The following is a 16553-nucleotide window of genomic DNA, read 5'->3' as shown; positions in this document are numbered from 1 at the left end:
ATTGCAATAGAGCTTGGGGAGAGGGTCGGATGGGTGGGAGGACAAAGTGCTATGTGGTGAAGGGATGAGTAGCAGTGGGGAGTAATAAGAGAGGGGGCAAAGGGAAGTCAGAGATTGGAGGAAGTGGAGGGATGAGCTGGAAGAGAGAGGGTGGGGGAAGGAAGCAGCTTTGTGGATGTGATGGAGAGCAGCTTTTACAAGGGGAAGTGCGGGGGGAAACTTGCGGGCGAACGTTGTGGGGGGGAGCTTTTGAGAAATTTGAGTGGAAGGGAGAGAAGTTTACTTTGAAGACAGAAGAGGCGGTTGATTTGCGAGGGAGGGGTGAGAGGGAAGCTTTGAGGGAGAGGGGAGACTATGAGAGCAGGCATGGCCATGGGGGAGGAGGGAGAGGGGAAGGATGAGACTGGGTCGAGGTATTGTTATGATGGGAGAGGAACTAAAATTGAGGGGTGGGAAGAGGGGGAGGCAGCTTTGAGAAGGGGGATGAGGGGATTTGACTGGGAGGGGAAAGAGGGGAGATTTGAAGGGGAGGGGTGAAGGGGGACATTTGTCGAAAGGTGAGAATTGAGGGAGAAAGCTGTGGGGGCAGCTTGTGGGAAGGGGAGGGTGAGAGTGAAGTTTGCTTTGAAAGAGGAGGAAGAGGCTGAATTGAGAGGGAGGGGAGTCTAGAGCAGGCATGGTCATGGGGGAGGGAGGGGTGGGGAGAGGGGAAGGATGAGCCTGGGTAGTGGTATGGTGGAGTTGGAAGTGGCTGAGGGGAGGAACAAGATTTGAGGGTGTAGGAGAAGAGGGAGATGTCATGAGAGGAAAGAGAGCATGTTTGTGATACCAGCAGAGTACCCGCACTACGGGCAATCTTGTTCCAAGCATGCAACATGTTCTTCTGACGCATACCTTTATTAGGACTGTGTATTATCAAGTGACAGCTCTGTATAAGAAAAATATATAAACCCAGGTTACGTGCAGGAAGCAAAAACATACCAACTGCTTATGATTCAAAACTCCTCACTACACTGGAAAATGTAGGGACAGGAACACTGCACTGTAAATGGTGAGGGTTTGTAAATCCCTTCCCCACTTGAAGGGGGCACTACACGATGCACATTTACATTGAGAATTTGCATCCCCCTGCCCCCCTACCCCCACCAAGACCACCAGCATGCAAAGATAAAAACACCCCTATACATTAATTGGGTTATGCTAATCCTCTGAAGCAAGTCTGGATGTAATTGGGCCAGAACTGTAGGTGTAGCCCGACAAACAAACCCACCCACAAACATACAAACACCGGTCTGTTAATTTATAGTGAGGATTGAGGAGTGTGCTGAATGAGAGTGTGACATTGGTTAGGTTGGAATGGAGAACACTAATGTTTGAAAAGCATGCAGTCTGGGATAACAGAGGAGCTGTTAGCAAAGCAGAGGACACTGGCGAGATGTTTGGATGGGGGCAAGATGGGAGGGGTAAGGAGAGGGTATTACAGGGAAGGAATGAGGAGGTAGATTTCGGTACGTGGGATGAATTTGCACAAGTTGTGGGGGGAGGGGGGAGAACAATTAATAATGGAAGATGAACAAGCATTTCAAAATGTTTTTATTTATTTATTTTGTAGGCCAGAGATTTGTTTAAATACATTGGAAGATGGATGGAGTACAGAATAATTGGCAGACTGGAGAAAGGAAACGTTGTAACAGATGGAATTAAGTTTTAGACATGAAATGAAAGAAAGGTTGAACACAGGATTTTGATGAAGAAGAACTGGGTTGGGAGGGGAAGTTGAAGCATTGTGTTTTTTTATCTTTTTTATTTTTTAAGATTAGGGAGGACTAAAGGAAAAGTTTTAATAAAAGGTCATGAAGGTGTGTGGTGAATAACTACGATTAGAGTGGGATTGGCAGGGAAAAGAACGAAGAAGAAGAGTGGGTTAATGTGGGTATAAGGTGAGAATGGAAAAAGATTTTTATTTGTTTATTTTTATATTTTAAGACATGAAACAGAGGGTATAGTTGGGAAGGATAGAAGGAGGGTGGAGAGAAAAGTGGAGAAAATAAAAACTGATGGTAATAAGGAGAAAATACAAATAAACACGATCGTGCACATCAATGGGAGACCTCAGGGAAACCTGACATGACAAGACCAATGAATACTCACCAAATTAGCACAAGTTTTGAAACAAATCCGAACTAGGAACACACAGTTAACATGGAGGCAACAAAATAAGTCAAAACATGACAAATGATCACCGAAAACATCTTCGAGAAAGTCGATCGAGACCCTTGGAGAGAGCCAACCGTCGCTCAAAAACTGGAACTGGAAGTTAGCACAGTCTTGACTGTGTTTCAAGGGCTATTTAAATGTCTTTAAAATATTTTTATACACATCGCCTGATCTGTGCCTTTCCACAATTTATCCCAGAGGTCTTTTGAAAGCTCCTTGGTGCTCATGGTTGAGTCTTTGTTATGAAATGCACTATTCATCAGAGGAAACCTACAGGAACAGTTGATGTTATTTTGAAATAATCAGTCATGAATAATTTAACACAGGTGGAGGCCAATTAAGTTGGTGTGTGATTTTGAAGGTGATTGGTTACACCGGAACTAATTTACAATTGCTATTATAAGGGGGGGTGGGCGCAAGATATTCTAGTTTTGTATTTTTAATAAACTTTCTAAAAATTTTATAATTTGTTTTTCACTTGGAAATTGTGGGTTACGATGTGTAAATAAAGCTGGAAGAAGTTCGATTTAATGCAATTTAATTCCAGGCTGTAAGGCAACAAAAAATAAAATTTTTTAAAGGGGTGTAGACTTTCTATAGGTACTGTGTATATACAGTTGTGGCCAAAAATATTGGCACCCTTGCACTTTTTTTTCAAATAACTCACAATTTTCTCGAAAAATAAATTGAAATTGACAGAGGTATTTGGTCCCCACAATTCTTTATTTCACTGTTAATATTACAGAACCTTTGTTTTTGATTCAGTACTTAATATTGTTACGAATCTGGCAGCCATTTGCACACAACAGCCAGAGTCCCTGCAGTTCAGTTATTTCGATAAGTATGTGTTTATAGTTAGGGTCCCAAGCCTGGTGTTGGCTTAGTGGTTTGGGTGGCGGCTTGGGATCCGAGGGTCCTGAGTTCAAGCCCCGTTGGGCCGCTGAATTAATACACCAGGAGATTGACTCAGCCCGTCTTCCTTCCGAGTTCGGCAAAATGAGTACCAGTGCATTGGTAAGGGGGACACTGCATCAGCGGCATAGCCGCGTCCCAACCAATGATGCAACCAGCAGCCACAGGCTGCACTCTTGAGAGAGTTAGGGTCCCGTCCCTATGTTTAATGGGTGATTAAGTGTATGTGCACTGCGAGTTATTTTTTAGAGTACCAGTGCACTGGTAAGGGGGACTGCATCAGCGGCATGCCGCGTCCCAACCAATGATGCAACCAGCAGCCACAGGCTGCACTCTATAGAGAGAGTTAGGGTCCCGTCCCTATGTTTAATGGGTGATTAATTGTGTGCACTGCGAGTTATTTTTTAGTTAGAATTAACAACAACAACAACAACAACACCACCAACATCCTCCTTCGCTCCTGCCACCATCGGCCTTCCTCATGCGCATGCGTGCTGAGCACAGACGTGGGCGGGGGCTTCCATCGCCTCAGATCTGAGCCCCGCTCCAAAACAGGGCATGGAGTGTTTACTCTGCCCAATGAGCGAAGGGCGAGCATTGCACACGCGCCCCAGCCAATGGGAAGCCAGAATTCCCAGGGAAAGAAGAATGTCTCGAATAAGCGACAAAGAAGAGAGAAGTGCCAAAAACAGCGAGAAGAGAGTCGAGTGGTGCGCAAGAAAAAGGTTGTTGGTCGGTCACCCCCCCTGTGTTCTGGCCTGCTGGGCGCTCCTTGTCGTGGTCGTCAGTCTTCGTCCCTGGTCTTCTCCTCGGCACTTGGTGCGAAGCTGATCGTGTGGGTTTGAGTCCCACCATGGTGGTTTGTGTTGGAGCGCCGGGCTGGTGGTCGGAGTGTCCGATCTCCCCGCCAAGAATCCCGGGCTCCACAGGGGCAGGTCGCCAAGCCGTACGACGCGGCCAGGTACACCACGGAACTCTGTCCCCACAGCTGAAATATCCTCCTCGGCTGGAGGACTGAATAAAGACCCAGTGGGGTCCAATTCTTTTGGATGTATGTGTGTGTCTGTGGGCCCAGTCTTTAAGTAGAAACTGTATAAGTGCCTTGCATCATTGTACATTTGATTATATTCGTGGTTAAGTCTGCTCTGTGTCTCCCTTCCCGATTATTGTAAATAAACCCCTGTTAAATGTACCAGCTTGTTGCCTGTCGTTTCTATCATTGACCCAGCACGGTGCGGGCTTGAGAAATTGGAGGCCGTTTGTGCCGTAAATTGTTAATTTGGTCCGGCAGGCTTTAGTAATCGGATCTTGGTTACACCGGATCCGAGTCGGTAACAGCGACTCGGTTCGGACAAAGTCGGCCAGGGTGTGGCTTCCCCAGTAGTTAGACGGCGTGGGTACTGAGGTAAATTGGAATTGTACAATTAACCCTACCCAACACCATCGAAATATTGGCGTCCATGGTCCACTAAGGGACCCGTGACCTTGGGAGTTATCCGATGGTTACGACCTTCAATTCCGGTGTTCGGTGGGAGACGGCCCAACTGCTCCATCTCGCGGTCGTCCTCGCCACCGAACCCGGCACCACAACAATATATCCTTTTAAATCAGAAAATAAAAATAAATGGCATTGACAAAATTATTGACACCCTCGACTTAATATTTGGTATCACAACCTTTGGACAAAATAACTGCAGTCAAGCACTTCCTATAGCCATGAATAAGCTTCCTACACCTCTCGACTGGCAGTTTGGCCCACTCTCCAGTTCTCCCAGATTTGAAGGGTGCCTTCTCCCAACTGCTGTTTTCAGATCTCCCCACAGGTGTTCAATGGGTTTAGATTTGGATTCATTGCTGGCCACTTCAGAACAGTCCAGCATTTTGTCTTGAACCATTCCTGGGTACTTTTTGAAGTGTATGTGGGGTTATTATTTTGTTGAAAGACCCATGACCTTTGACAGAGACCCAGCTTTCTCACACTGGGTTGAACATTGCGCTCCAAAATGCCTTGGTAATCTCCTGATTTCATGATGCCATGTGTACATTCAAAGCACCCAGTGCCACAGGCAGCACAGCAACCATAAAACATCACTGAACCTCCTCCATGTTTGACTGTGGGAAGGTGTTCCTTTCTTTGAAGGCTTCATTTTGTTTTCTGTAAACAGATTATTTGCTTTACCAAAAACCTCTAATTTGGTGCCATCTGTCCACAGGACATTCCCCCAGAAATATTTTGGCTTGTTCAGATGTGTTTTGACAAACTCCAGTTGGGCTTTATGCCTCGCTCTCAGCCAGTGGGGTCCTCATGGTCTCCATAGAACCCCCCCCCCCCCTTTCATTGAGTTGGCAATGGATGGTGTGTGAGTTTAAACTGTTGTACCTTGTGTCTGTTGGTCAGCTTGAATCTGTTTGCCAGTTGATTGAGATTATTTCTCCACCATTTGAACAATCCGCTGCAATTTTCGATCAAGTTTTCTTTTGCGGCCATGTCCAGGGAGGTTGGTTACAGTGCCACAGACCTTAAACTTCCTGATAACATTACCTACGATGGACACATGAACATCAAGGTCTCTGTGTATGGACTTGTAGCCTTGATATTGTCCATGCTTGGCTACAATCTTGTCTGACCTTCTCAGACAATTCTCTGGTTTTCTTTCCTTTCTCCATGCTCATTGTGGTACACACAGTGACACAAAGCAGCAGAATGACTCCTTTTCTCTATTCAAATTTGTTGAATGAGTGATTTTTATATTGCAGGCACCTGTAACTCACCACTGGTAAGTTCAATTCCAAAGTCAATGAGAATCATCGAGTTGAAATCTAATTATTTCAAACAACTTCGAAAAGGTGCCAATAATATTGTCAAGGCCATTTTTAGATTTCTGTGTGGAATAAGCTAAGATTTAATTATTTTTTTTCAGATTTTTTTTTAATTTCAAAAATTTTCTGGAAGAAATGGTGCATTGTTTGAAAAAAGTGCAAAGTTGCCAATATTTTTGGCCACGACAGTACATACGTACATTATACATGCATACAATAGCAAGTACTTTGACAGTATGTAAATGGAAATTACATTGAATAGTAATAAAATAAGTGAATAATGAATAGATCAATTGTGATAAGTGTTAGAACGGAGTGTTCAAACATCTATGGGCTTCATCTAACCTACCAGATATTTCACTCTCAATCAGTACACTCCTCAACATCTCAAAAATGCTTGTAATTTCCTCTCATCACACCTATTCCAAACCCCTCAAATCTTGTTCCTCCCCCTGCCCACTCCCTTCATCACCATACCACTTCAAAGTTCATCCTTTCCCTCTCCCCACCTCTGCCCTCTCCCTCCTCCTCCAAGGCTGTGCCTCCTCTCATCTCCCCTCCCTCACCTCTCCCCCTCAAATCAGTCACCTCCTCCCTCTTCAAAGCAAACTTCACTCTCTTCCACCTCCCAACCTCCATCACCTTTCTCAAAAGCTCCCCCACACCTTTCTCCTTCAATTCTCCTCCCTTGCCCTTCTCCCTCAATTCTTTTGGTTCACGGGCACCAGCAGTGACCACTATTTTCATTGTGTCTGTCTGTTTGTGACTTTCTCCAGAGCATAACTCTGTGATGTTTGATGCGATCTTGATGAAACTTGGACACAAGCTAGATATCATGGTCGAGTTGTGTCTTTTTGTATGAGGGGTGTCCCACGCCCACTTGAACTTTTTTTTTCTCTCGCAATTTCATTTCCTAGAAGCTGTGTGTAATGTTCATAAGTACAACATAAAAAATCCGATTTGATTTGGTCAATTTTGTCGGAAGAGATAGGTTTTTACGGTAGGGCTTCCTCAAAAGCTTCCACGACCTGAATTGTACCTATCGTGGCATTGTTCAATAATGCCCACGAACTATCGTCGCCTCCCGGCTTGTTCTCCCCTCTCACCCTTCTCCCTCAAATATCCCCCGTCACTCCCCCTTCTCAAAGTTGCCTGCCCTCTCACATCCACAAATCTACCTCCTTCCCCTGCCCCCTCTCTCTTCCAACTCATTCCCCACCTCCACCAATCTTCTATTTCCCATTTCCCCCTCTCTTATTACTCTCCACTGTGCTTCATCCTATCACCACCGACCTTTTGTCCTCATCTGGCCCTCTCCCCTAGCTCTTCAGCATTCCCCGACACACTGACAAAAACTCTCTCTTCCTCCCCTCACCCCATGCACCCAAAGCATCCTCCCCCCCCCCTCTTCCTCAACAGTGTGGACCTCAAACATCCAGGGTCTTCGCTCAAACCTGACAGATCTTTCCGTACAGGTTGCCACTGACAAACCAGACATAATCTGCTTAACAGAAACTTTCCTCCTTCACGACGTCTTTGACTCCTTGATATCTCTTCCTAGTTCCTCCCTCTTCTGGTATGACAGACCTGAGCCTTGTTTTGGCGGCAGAGTTGGTCGCTTCATCAAAAACTCTATTCCTCATTCTCCATGCACTGCCCTCACTCCTCCACACCCCCAGGAATACCTCTGGCTACGGCCTCTCCTCCGCTCCACCTCATGTGTATATGTGTGTTGTGCCATCCACCAACCAGTGGTGACTCCATTGACATGGTTTGCACACTCCTTGAATTTTCTGGAAAATGAGATTCCATTTTCCAGGACTTAAAAGTCCTGGAAAAAAGAAAAAAACTCTTGGAAACTCCTGGAAAATAAACGTTTTTGTGTGCACTGTCCCTTACATATTTCTATCCTCTTTATTTTTGTAAGAAAATAAGTTGACATCGGTCATTTTGCCGCCAAAGGATTGATTGACCTGGATTTGGGTTATATTCATTGATTCTGTATGCGGTTGTAAAGTGGAGTAAAATATCAACCAATGAAAAGCATTGGAAATATATGCTCGAACAATTCATTGGCTGTTGATCGATGACGCCGCCATAATCTCCCTGTCAGTAGCATATTGACTTCAATATTGAGTAACTGCATGAACGTCTCTGCGTGGAGAAACTTTTAGGCTGCAGAACGGAGAAGCAAAATATCCAAAGTTTGTTATTTCAACACCGCGTGGCTCAGCCATCCCGACTATCGGGATTGGCTAGAAAGGGTGTCCATCCACAAAGCAAAATGTCATGTGTGTAAAAGTTGTAGCTATTTCGAACATGGGCGAAAGCGCACTCAAAAGTCATGCCAAGGGAACCAAACACATGCGCTTGATGCAGCAGACGGTGGCCAATTCCCGTTCGCGAATTACAGAATTTTTTGGATCGGCGAGCACATCGGCACCAGCAGGTATCGTCATGGTTATTTGTTTATGAAATGAACTATTAAACGTAAAACGCATCTGCCGTAATTGGATTTCAATGAACACATCACAAAAAATTCCAGTTTATAAGTTTGACTTTTTGTAACCAAGGGAGATAGACTTAGCACAGCTAAAATAACAGTATAATGCAACGTTTCTCAACCTTTTTACACTTGTGGAACCCTTGAAATAGTTTTCATGTCTCAGGGAACCCCTGCATAAAAATAATTATATACCATTATTAATATCTAGCTCTTTTTAATTTTTATCGTAGTTCACGTGGTAAATATAATATATTTTTTTCGGATACCTGGTTTAAGGAAAAATGACCCCCTTTTTGTCAAATTTATTGGCAATGAAAAAAAACCACACTGCTCGTTTATGAGACCTCACACCGAGGTTTTAATTCACACACACAAAAAAAAAATTGTTTTGTTTGAAAACGTCATTTTTGAAAGTGTTCGTCAACCCCGAGTCTGTTTGACAATTAAAAAACACACCTCACGTAACTTGATAAACAAAACTTAAACAAATAAAGGTAAATAGAAGAACTAACAGACAGAGACAGAGAGACAGAGAGAGAGACACACTTCACGCTAGGAAGCACAGAGAAGATAGATGGATACCGTGCATGCATCCCGTACTTGAGTCGGTCACTCAATGATACACGAATCCGCCGCGTACAGAATGTCCACTAACCAGTGAGGGCAGTTTCACACTGGCGCCATAGAGACATCGTTAAATACATTCCCTATGGTTGTTATAATTGTAAATAATATGAGGTTGAAGCCTCTATTATACTAACCAAGGAGTATCCAACAATATGCCGTACGTGCATAGTAAAATTACTAATATTAAATCAAACAAAAACTACTCAAAAATACATTAGCCTATTTATTACTGTTTCTCGCGGAACTCCTCGCGACCTCTTGCGGAACCCTAGGGTTCCGGGGAACCCCGGTTGAGAAACACTGGTATAATGGGTTGTCTCCCCTTGAATGATGAGTGAAATAATATCCTCATTTCTTGAACACACAAACCGTTCAATTGATTTTAATGGTACAAAACCAATAAATAAAATAATCATTGAATGATGGGAAATTATGATTATAATATTATATAATATAATTCTATAAAATACTTAATTGAAAATTGTAAAACGGTAAATTATTAATAAGGTTATGATAATCAATTTTTTATCATAGAAATTGTTTGAAAGTTTATGGCTTTAGAATCGAACCGACAGAAAATAAATCGTACTGATATTTAATGAAATTAAAAAAAAAAAAAAATCAAGGAACAATTTTAAAGTTGCGGTTTGAATTTAGAGAATATTTTTTTTATATTACTGATGACTGCTGATGTATTTCATAAATTGTGATATGAACTATGTTACAGTGGATCCGCAGATAGAGGTTGATGTAAGACCGGCACCAGCCAGCACAGCAACTACTGCTACACCGAGACCAACAACAATACAGGACTTTGTCACAAAGGATGAGGTGCTAAAGGCAGAGATTCTTTGGGCTTTACATGTTAGAGTCCCACCAATCATACAGGTCCTGTCAAGGTATTGGAACACTTTCACAGGATGTTCCCAGATAGTGGCATTGCATCACAATTTCAATGTGCAGAAAAGAAGGCTTCCTACTTCACGTATTTGGTCTTGTACCACACTTCAAAGCGCTTCTGAAACAAAAGGTTAACAGCAGTTATGTGCTACTCTTTGATGAGTCCTTGAATAAAAAAAAATCCGAAGAAACAGATGGATTTTTACATCCGTATTTGGGACAATGATGAGGTAAAATCACGATACTTGGACTCAAAGTTTGTCGACCATTGTACTGCTGATGACACGCTAGAGGAATTTAACACCGTGTTGGAGGGTTTAAATCCACGCAACCTGATACAGATCAGCATGGATGGGCCCAGCGTGAATTGGAAGTTCCATCGCAGCATGCAATCACAAATGGAGACAAATTACGGGAAATCCTTGTTGGATGTAGGCTCATGTGGACTGCACATCCTCCATGGTGCATTTCAGACCGGCGTGGAGAAGTCGGAGATAGGAATTTATTCACTTTTAAGGGCCCTAAACACCCTGTTTCATGACTCACCTGCACGTAGAGAGGACTATCTTCGTGTCACAGATGGCACCAAGCTACCACTAAAATTCTGCAAAACAAGATGGTTAGACAACTCACCCTGCGCACAAAGAGCAATAGAAATATGGGACAGTGTTTGCAAGTATGTTGGTGAAGTGAGAAAAGAATCAGTTCCTAACCCTGACAACCAGTCCTTTTCCACTGTGAAAAAATTTGTTCAAACTCCCCTCACGCTGGCAAGATTGAAATTCTTCTTTGCCATATCCCAGGGAATTTCGCCATTCCTGACAACCTATCAAGATGATCGGCCCTTGCTGCCTTTTATTTCACTTGATTTGCATGAGTTGGTTGATACGAAGCTTACTTCAGAGATTTGTAAAGCACTCAGTCACAGAACCTCTCACACCTGTAAAGCTGGCATTGTTTGATGTAAGAAAACAGTATTAGATGAAATTGTCTTTACTTGCATGTATTGTAGTTCAATCATGAAAACAATTAATAAAAAAGACTGATTATAGAATTTTGTGCGTTCCTTCAATCAGTAAATTGTTGAACACAAGGTATAACACAAGCATTATGTTTCCTTGAAAATGACTTTGTCCTGGAAAACTCCTGGAATTTCATTCAGTCAGGACTGTACGAACCCTGATTGATATCTTGCTCTCCAAAAACATGGACCAACTTCTATCCACTCATCCCAAATCTATCTTCCTCATATTTGGTGACCACAATTGTCATCATGCCAGTTGGCCGGGTGTGGCTACCCCACACACCTGCCATGGCACTTCAGCAAAGGACTTCTGCGACTCATTGGGACTGTCACAATCTGTAAACTTCCCGACCCCGGAACTCAGTCAACGGTCCTCCATCTCTTCTGGATTTGGTTTTGACCAATTTCCCTGCAAATATCAGCTGTTCTTTCTCTGCTCCAATTGGCTCATCTGACAATATGCTTGTCAACATGGACACCTCTCTGGCCGTGATTAGAGAACCACCTCAGCACCGACGAGTCTGGCATGTGGCATTTCATTCAGGCTGACTGGAAGGGACTTCAAGCAGCCATCAAACCTCCAGACTGGTATTCCATTTCTACTTTCTCTGACATCAACTCATCTTGGGATTTCTTTTAAAGCAATTTGCTCTGCCTTCTCATGCACAGATTTATCCAATTTCATTTTCAGTTGTCATACTCTTCCTCTGGCCATGGTACACTGAAGCTTGTGGTGAAGCAGTTGGCCTGAAACAACTTACCTTCACCTCATTGAAGGCAAATCCAACTGAAGGTAATCTCAGTTCCTTTCACAAAGCTTGGTACAAGTGTGTCTACCCTCAGGAGAGCCAGGAAACAATACCTTTCTATTCTCTAATCTGAACTCTCAAACCGGTTGCCCTTTTCCAAAGTCTGGTGCCATCTGGTTGTCTTTCTGGTGCATATTCCCCCTCCATCCCCTCCCTTTCCTCAAATGGCTGCACAGCTGACACGACCTGCGAAAATGCTGAATGCCGAAACCCTGTGTTTGCTTCTAAATCTTGTGTCCCAAACTCATCGCTTTCTGCACCCACCTTACCCAGTCGCACCCAGCTGTTCCTGGACTCTGTCCTTTTCTCCCAAGAAGGTGGTGAGTTTGCTGTCAAACCTTGACTCTGATTCTGTAACTGAACCAGACGGCATCAGCCCACGTGTCCTTAAAAACCAGCTGTTGCTCACCCTCTCTCTCTCTGTTCTAATCACCCTCTCATTTGCTCAAGGTCATCTTCAATTGACTTGGAAATCAGCAAACATTAAAGCTCTGTATAAAAAAGGTGCAAAAACAGATCCCTGCAACTGCAGTCCAATCAGTCTGCTCCCAATCATCAGCAAGGTCATGGCATCCGTCATTGCTTTCGACATCAAATCCTTCCTCTTCTCCAATGGCTTGATGTCTGACGATAAATTTGGATTCAGACCAGGTCACTCTACTATACTGGCCACGCTGCTTTGGCTTTCACAAGCATGAGATCAGAGCCGTTTCCCGAGACGTATCACAAGCTTTCAATATGGTCTGGTACCCCACCCTGCTCAACGAACTCTCTTCTTATGGTATCCAAGGCAATCTTCTACTCATGGCTTGCAGACTTCCTCTTCTTTAGCAGTCAATGCATTGCTCTTAATGGATTTCTCTCATCTCCTCTTCCTGTTCATGCTGGAGTTTCTCAAAGCAGTGTTCTGGGCCTCCTCCTTTTTTTTGATAGAGGATTTTGAAAATCCTCTATCTCTTTGCTGCAGACTCCACCCTCTGCCATACCATCTGCCATCCCTCAGATCGGCAGGCAGCACCCTCTTCACACTCTGTAGACCTGGAGAAAATCACAAGCTGGTCAAACACTTGGAACATGTCTGAATCCTGACAAATCTCACTCTCACTGTGTCTCTCAGAAATAACTGTCTGGAAACCCTCCATCTACTTTCTCAACAACCCTCTTGAAGAAGTCCTTTCATTCAAGTTTTTGAGTCTCACTGTCTGCCACGATCTTTCCTGGGAAAGTGACAATTCCAAGCCGGCCTCCAAAGCCAGTTGCCGACTGGGCATCCTTCGTTGTGCAAAGTCCTTCCGTGGCACACCTGAGCTCCTAACCACATACAAAGCTTTCATCCAAAGCCGGATGGAGTACTGCTCTCCCTTCTGGGATGGTGCTCCCTCCTCACACCTAGCTCGGCTTCATGCTGTAGAAACGAAGGCTTTTAGGATCATTGGTATCTCCTGCGATGAAGCTGAGTCGTTGCGTCTCTTACTCTTGCACCGCAGGCAGGTCGGTGGTCTTTCTGTCTTCTACCATCTCCTCTCTGGCTTTGCCCCCCTCCCCCCGTTCTGTGTCTGATCTGTCCCCCCATATATTTCCACAGGGCGTTTGAGGTCCACCATTGTGGTGAAACTGCCAAAATAAAAAATCACTGCTCACCTTCACTCTTTCAATCCTCTTTTTTTTCCCACCTCTGGAACAAACTCCCACACTCTCTTCAATCCCACTCTTCCCTCCATTTTTTCAAAATAGCTGTTCACCACCATCTCTTATCGTCCCCCATCCAAATCCTCGATCTTTTCTACCCCCGTTAATCGACCCAAATCCACCTCCTTCAAATTCCCTGCCTTCCTTCCTGAAAGTCCCTGTAATATCCATCTTGTATACCCGATGTTCCCCACTCCATCCCTCTCCCTTCCACAGATCTCCTCATGTCTGTTCCCCACTGTTTTGTCCTTCCCACTCCCGCCCCTCTTGTCTCATGCCCCCCTCGCTGTGCGTTGTGTTTTAGCTCTCATACGAGCCTCGACAAGGTATACAAAAAAAAAAGATGCTCATACATTAAGTTTCAACTGATTCAATGAGGTGAGGATTGCAGTGGGGTACAAGCTGTCGTGCATGCGATTGGAGTTTGTCTTGATGGACCAATAATGTTTGCCCAAGCAGAGAAGTTCAAAAATGTTGTAGGCTGGGTGGAGTTCATCTTGGATGATAGCTTTCACTCTTTTCACTAATTAACTAGAGTACAGGCTCTCAATGGAAGGCAGATCACACCCAATAATTTTACGAGCAGTCTTTACTATCCTGTTGAATCAGGATTGGTGCAGCTGCCAAACCAGACGGTGAAGGAAAGCGTCAGGACGCTCTCTTATCACTGCCCGATAGAGCCTGATCAACACAGGATGGCCGACACCAAAACGTTTCCACCTTCTAAGAAAGAACAATCATTGTTGAGCCTTCTTCACACAGTGATTGGTGTTTCTCTTTCTCATTTAAGATCATCAGAAATAGGTGTGCTTAAAAAAATAAAAAGAAGTGACAATTTCGACTTTACTTTCATCGTAGGAAGGTGGACTTGCCGAAGTGGTACAATGGGCTGTACCACGGTCACTGGAATATAATTGGGTTTCGGAGCTGAGGTTTCAATGGCTGGACACCCTTTCTTCACAAACCATTTTTCTTTCATGGATCATAACCTTTTGGTTAGAAAAGAAACCTATTCTGTAAGACAGTGACCATGTTCCTTTTCCTTTCTCTATTGTTAGACTAATTGCATCTCGGGGTCCATCATGGACAAGCAAGTCACCATATCATCATGATGGGGATAATTTTCAAATATCACACCACTTCCCCTCCCCCATCCCTTCTCTGCAGATGATTTTAGAGACGAATTGATGTGGAGGCCTGGTTTACTACCTGAATACCATATCAAAGAGTACCTTTTGCAGGCTACAGGAATGGAGCATGAAATCATCCACAAGGACGCAATAGTTCATGACAACGAACAGGTTCGACTAACCCCTTGTATTGGGATATGCCACGATATTTATGCCTGTATAAATACAAAACCCTGTATACTTTTAGGGGTTCATTGAATGGTGGAGGTAAGCCACAAAGTTGTTGCATCTTATTTTCCAGAGTTTTAGCATGTCTTTGTTCAACTTTTTTTGAAAATCTGCATATTCTGTTGTGAGGATTACCACATACCTTTTCTATTTTTATTTTTTTTATTTTTGATCATTTTATGATGGTGGAATAAAATATTATCTGTATTTGGTGTCTTATGGAAGAAATGAGCTATATTTTTGAGATTTCGAGCCAAAGTAGCTTCATTGAGAATTAATGGATATATTTTCTGCCACATTATTTTGTTACATAAACAATGACCACCTTTACGCCTGACAAAACATTTGATAATATACACTTTCCTATTTGCAGGTGTTGCTGCAGCTATTGAAATGTAATTTTGATGTGAAGGAGGCTTTGAATCGTCTTCGGGTTGATCCACCAAGTATAAAGGGTATGTATGAGGGTATTTAAAATGTGAGTTGTAAATTCATCTTGAACAATTTTTATTACCCTCACTAAAGGAGAGGGTATTGTGTCTGTCTGTTTTGTTTGTCTGTGTCTGTCTTTTCTGTTTGGCCGCACAGAATGTGCTAACGTATGCAACAAATGCCACCAAGTGGTAACCTGTCATACACGTTCCTTTTCAACCGAGTACTTCAAGATAAAGTATGTGCAATGAGAATGTGAGTTTGTCTGTAAAATATGTACTGTCAGACCCCGCTATTTGCAGTTTCGCGATTTGCAGATTCTGCATCTTCGAGGTTTATAAAATATGAACTGCTTTGACATTCGCAGCCCTGTGCTTTGCATATTCGTGGTTTGTCAAGGCCTAAAATAATATATATATATATATATATATATGTATGTATATATATGTATATATATATATGTGTATGTATGTATATATATGTGTATGTATGTATATATATGTGTATGTATGTATATATATGTGTATGTATGTATATATATATATATGCACACACACTGTATATATATATAGTATATATATATATAGTATATATATATATATATATATATACTGTAGATTGTATACATATATATATATATATATATATATATATATATATATATATATATAACATATATATACTGTGTGATATATATATGTATTATGTATTATTATTATATATATATATATATATATATATATATATATATATATATACTGTGTGTAGATATACGTATGTATATGTATATGTGTATATATATATATATATATATATATATATATATATATATATATATATATATATACCGTGTGTATATATATATATTAGTATATATATACGTACGCATTATATGCATATACACACACACACAAGTACACATTATATTATATTATATTATATTATATTATATTATTATTATGTGTTATTACATATATATGCGTGTACGCATATACGCGTATATATGTATGTGTATTATTATTCATATATATATATGTATATATATTATTATGTGTTATATTATTACATATGTGTATATTATGCATATACATATATATATATATATATGCATAGTATATATATTATATGTGTATACATATATACATATATATACCACACATCATTACACATACGCACATACATACGCACACGACATACGCACATACACATACGCATTCACACGCGCACACATATATACGTGCGCACACACACACACACAC

The 16553-nt window shown here is 42.3% G+C and overlaps 1 protein-coding gene and 1 long non-coding RNA gene across 4 annotated transcripts in view; one reads left to right on the top strand and one right to left on the bottom strand.

Moving 5' to 3' along the window:
* Positions 1-16553, bottom strand: part of LOC147024839 (uncharacterized) — a 127741-nt gene that overhangs the window by 38093 nt on the left and 73095 nt on the right. The gene's annotated exons all lie outside the window — the stretch shown is intronic.
* LOC147024840 (mesoderm induction early response protein 3-like) overlaps positions 1-16553 on the top strand; it is a 133475-nt gene that overhangs the window by 57719 nt on the left and 59203 nt on the right. For all 3 annotated transcript variants that reach the window (XM_085885154.1, XM_085885155.1, XM_085885156.1), the window contains 2 exons: positions 14672-14805; positions 15236-15317. In XM_085885154.1, coding sequence (XP_085741280.1) covers positions 14672-14805; positions 15236-15317 — 216 coding nt within the window. The remainder of the gene's footprint in view (positions 1-14671; positions 14806-15235; positions 15318-16553) is intronic.

This window comes from Eptatretus burgeri, chromosome 6 (genome assembly GCF_056783735.1).
Source record: "Eptatretus burgeri isolate ZD-2024b chromosome 6, Ebu_testis_v1, whole genome shotgun sequence".
Lineage (NCBI taxonomy): Eukaryota > Metazoa > Chordata > Myxini > Myxiniformes > Myxinidae > Eptatretus > Eptatretus burgeri.
This window is presented reverse-complemented; position numbering and strand designations above follow the sequence as displayed.